Source organism: Triticum aestivum, chromosome 4B (assembly GCF_018294505.1).
Source record: "Triticum aestivum cultivar Chinese Spring chromosome 4B, IWGSC CS RefSeq v2.1, whole genome shotgun sequence".
Lineage (NCBI taxonomy): Eukaryota > Viridiplantae > Streptophyta > Magnoliopsida > Poales > Poaceae > Triticum > Triticum aestivum.
The window spans coordinates 650,094,251-650,098,856 of NC_057804.1; the positions used below are offsets into that span (position 1 = coordinate 650,094,251).

General features: G+C 46.5%; 1 protein-coding gene across 1 annotated transcript; it reads left to right on the plus strand.

Moving 5' to 3' along the window:
- The first annotated feature begins 276 nt into the window (after positions 1-276).
- LOC100125746 (transcriptional repressor NF-X1) lies at positions 277-2,139 on the plus strand. The gene has a single exon (XM_044511254.1). The coding sequence runs from the start codon at positions 308-310 to the stop codon at positions 1,733-1,735; it is 1,428 nt and encodes a 475-aa protein (XP_044367189.1). The 5' UTR covers positions 277-307; the 3' UTR covers positions 1,736-2,139.
- The last annotated feature ends 2,467 nt before the right edge of the window (positions 2,140-4,606 follow it).

Below are 4,606 nucleotides of genomic sequence, written 5' to 3' on the forward strand. Positions count from 1 at the left end.
TTGGTTTTTCCACGAAAAATAGATTTGGCATATCATTTGACCTACAAATATTTGGAGCAAGACGCGCAAAGTAAAAAATTTCTCGTGCATTCTTAAACAGAAGTGCTTGCTAGAAAAGGTAGCTACAACGTCAGTGCAATGGGAGCCAGCTAGAATCCCACGGTGGCGACGCGGCGGTGACTTGTGAGACGAGTTCTTCAGTGCAGTGCCTTTAGCTTAGCACGGCTCTTCCATCTTCGGCCGCCTACATATACTCTTCCAATTGTATCTCAGCCTGTGCCAAAGAATCCACACGGATCGATCGCACATGGCCGCGGCGGCGCCGCCCCGGCGCATCGGCAGGTCTACCGTCCACATGGACGGCGGCGGCGCCGACAGGCCGACGCCGGCGATTGATGGTGTAGGCGGCACGTCCTCTGGCGCCGGGGCTGGGCGGCGGCCGGGCATCGACCTCTTCTCGGGGCCGGTATGTGCCGCCGTGTTCGTCTCCTTTGCGCTCTGCATCGTCGCCTTCTGCGTCTACTCCTTCCTCGCTCGTCGCCGCGCCATCTTCGACGCCCGCCGCAGGTTCCTCGGCCGCGTGCGCGACAACTTCAACCGCCTCTCCGAATGGTCAACCGACGGGCCAGTGCCACGGTCTCCTCCAGCAGCGACACCTCCAGCATCAGTGACAACGGCCGACCGCGTTGACGAGCCACCACCTCCAGTAGCGACCACACCCCCCGGCTGTGACGTGCCACCGCCGCCTCCAGGAGCGAGAACGGCCACCTGCGATGACATGCCACCGCGTCGTGGACCAGCGCCGGCCCGCCCTGCACGGGGAGACACCTCCAACTCTCGCCTCGGTAACTGCCCGGTGTGCCTCGAGCCATTACATGGGCGTACCAACATTATGGCGGCGCATGAGTGCGCCCATGTGTTCCACGCGTCTTGCATTGAGCCATGGCTCCACAACAGGGGCTCCTGCCCCGTGTGCCAGTACACCGCCATCCCCACCTCCATCCCCATCCCTGACCCCGCCTCCGCCTCCACCTCCACCTCCATCGGCGACTGTCCGGTGTGCCTCGAGCCCTTGCTCCTTGATTGTGGCGATGTCAGGGCGGCACATGCTTGCGGTCATGTGTTTCACTCGTGTTGCATTGAGCCGTGGCTCAACCAACAAGGCTCATGCCCCGTGTGCCGGTGCACTGTCAACTCAACCTTCATGTCCACCTCCACCTCCATCCCTACCCCCACCACTACCTCTACCACCAACTCCACCCCTATCTCCGACACCATCGGCTACTGCCCGGTGTGCCTTGAGCCTTTGCGTGCTGGTAGTGGCGACATCAGGGCGGCACACGCATGCGGACATGTGTTCCACTCACGATGCATTGAGCGGTGGGTACGTCGACGGGGCTCATGCCCTGTGTGTCGGTGCACTGTCCGCTTCAACCCCAACTCCACCTACAACCTCACCTCCATGTCCACCTCCAACCCCACCACAAACACTAACCCCACCTACATCCCCACCTCCATCCCCACCCACACCCCCACCCCAAACTCTACCTCCAACTCCGGCCCCGTCGGCGAATGTCCGGTGTGCCTCGAGCCCTTAAGCGTTGGTGGTGGCGACATGAAGGCAGCTCATGTATGCGGCCACGTGTTCCACTCCCGCTGCATCGAGCGTTGGCTACGCCACCGCAACTCCTGTCCCGTGTGTCGTTGCACTGTCACGTGCAGTCACAACCCGTGAAACTAAGTAGCATCTGCTACTACCAGTGGTGGTGCTTCCAACCCCCAAGAGACCGTGGTCCTAGTGATTGTGGAACAAACGGGAGAATAGGGGCACTAGAGCCGACGATGGTGATATGCAAAGATCCATGATCACTTGAGCTGAACTACTCAGTGGCTAAGACAACATGCAACAATATTGGTAATGACAACGAGTGTGACAGTTTGCCAGTAAACAATTATATTGTACGGTTGTTTTTTTGCTTTGGAATGAGAGCTTGCTTAGACATAGTAGATATATTTCATTTATATTCTGTCATTTGTTCAGTGACAGAAAATTCTTTTGTTATTGGTGTTATATAGAGTTTGCTACAATGTAAACCAAACCATAGAGATAAGGGTTTGGAATTCGATTTGATTCTTTTATTGTATCTCCTCTCAAGCCTTGTAATCTCTGGATGTAATTTGTTGCATATATAAATAACACACACACGTCCCTGCTAAGAGGCTTACGCTTCAATCCCACCGTTCAACCAAAACTTTACAGTTTGTTCAGTGCAGATCATGAGACTGCGTTAACAATCCAAGAGACAAAACACATGGCAAAATTAAAGTTTCTAGAGATTAATCTCATTGGTAATTTATTGCATTACAATGTAGTTGGATTAAAAGTTTCTATGATGGCACATCGGCATGGTAATGGAGGCCACAGAAAAATAATGGAGAAATTCAACACTAGTTTCAGAAACTAGCAAAACATACCCCTAGCGAGTAGTACAAAACTAACCACTCCTCTCCTCTAGTAGACAACTTCTGTTTGTTTTTCTTTTTCCGTTCTAAAGACCTGTCAGATTATGCTGTAAGCTCAGACGACCTCGCGATGGGCGCGCGGCACAGCGGGCACTTGCTAGCCCCGCGGAGCAGATCGCAGGCACACTTTGCACAGGTGCACATGTGCCCACACATGAAAACGTTAGCAGAAGATGAACCAATGTCACATTGTGTTTCTGAGCAAGTCTCTGCAACTAACCTTAGTGGACCAATGCAAATAATCTCATTGATAACTTGGTGAATACTACATAATATTCGAGGACGATACCTTCGAAACTTAGGAACTTGACAAACCTGGTCAGTTTCGATCTGTTGACAAACTGATATAAGTTCCAATTAACATATGATGTACTGATATGGATACCCTGCAAATTCATGTGTTGATTGTATTGACTCTCATTGGCCGTGTATGTATGACTGAACTTGGATGGCAAGAAGCCTCGTAATGTAGAGTTTTAATTTATCTCTTAAATCGTACATGTAGTTCTAACATGTACACGTTATGTGCATTTAGGGCCTCTTTTCGCTAGATTTAATAACACAGGAATAAAAGAACACAAAATATGATAGGATTAAGTGTTCAAAATAGGTGATTGTGAAAACACAAATATCTGCAGCATTGGTTGTTTGATCCGTGGGAATAGGAAAGACACAAGGATCCAAAAAATCATGATTAACTTAAGGTCAAATCATATGCAAAGTAAGAATAATTAATATTATATGCGACTTCGTCCATTCCATAGTGTAGTACGTATAAATTTTCTGAAAAGTCAAACCAACCAAACTTTGACCAAGTTTAAAGAGAAAACTATTTATATATACAATTTCAAACATATACAACATGAAAATATAATTGATGATGTATCCAATGATATGCATTTGGTATTTTAAATGTACATATTTTTGTCTATAAACATGGTCAAAATTTTTAATGTTTGACTTCCGAAAATAATCTATACGCACTACATTATTGAATGGAGGGAGTACTTATTACCATTACCTTATTCTTTTTGCATAAAAATGTAAAAGAGGTTTGTGTCCCTTTGTTTCAAAGGATTTTTTAAGGAATTTGGAGGATTCTAATCCTAAGGATTTTTCCTACGTGGGTCGTTTGACAGTAGGATTACAATCTAACATAGAAATCTTCCGTTACCATTCATTTGCGCAAGTTTTCATAGGACAACTTCCATCCGCTTCAGCCTCATGTAAAGAATTCTACGTCTTTTTCATGCACAATCAAACTCTCATACTAATCCTGCAGTATTGAAGATGAGTAGATGACATGCCGTTCCATCAGTATGTTTTTTGTATTCATGTACTTTATAAATCCTATATGAATCCAAGGGGCCCTTGGGCTTGGGATTCTAAATTTTCTTTGTTTTCTATGAAACACAATCCAAAGGAAAACTTCCTCCACTTTTCATATTCATTAAATCAAATAGATGAATAGTGTCATCATAGAAGAAAAAAAATCGATTCCAACGTTTTCCCTTCACTTTTCCGATGAGTGAAAGAGGCTCTTAATAGGCACAATCAGGAGCAAAACAAATCAGATTTAGTAATTTATTTTGGGATGAGTTTCCTGGAATAATCATGGAAGGACCACATAACACTCAGCACACGCGAAAGCTCTTTCTCCTTGCCTTTTCGTTCTGAAGTCAGAGCTACAAGACTCTTTATACTATCTCTGTTCTTTATTGCATGACGTCTTAGTAAAAAGCATAGCCGTCAGAAAATCCCTATGTTTATGTCAACAAGCTAACATGAGTAACAATCAGGTAAATATCGCACCATTGGACAGATTTAGCATATCATTTGACTTACGTATATACGCGTACTAATATCTACAGCAAAACGCGCAAACTAACAAAGTCGTATATACCTCAAAACGATTTTTTTTTTGTACTACTTAGAAAAAGTAGCGGGCGCTACGACGTCGTCAGCCACCTCAATGCGATGCGAGCCAGCTGCACTCCGACGGTAGCAACACGGCGGTGACTTTGCTTGTAAGACGAGTTCTGCAGTGCCTTTGGATCATATACTTGAAATAATGGCTCTTCGA

Bases quoted from the DNA above. Each gene is read 5' to 3' on its own strand.
- LOC100125746 (XM_044511254.1), top strand. From the start codon at position 308: ATGGCCGCGGCGGCGCCGCCCCGGCGCATCGGCAGGTCTACCGTCCAC.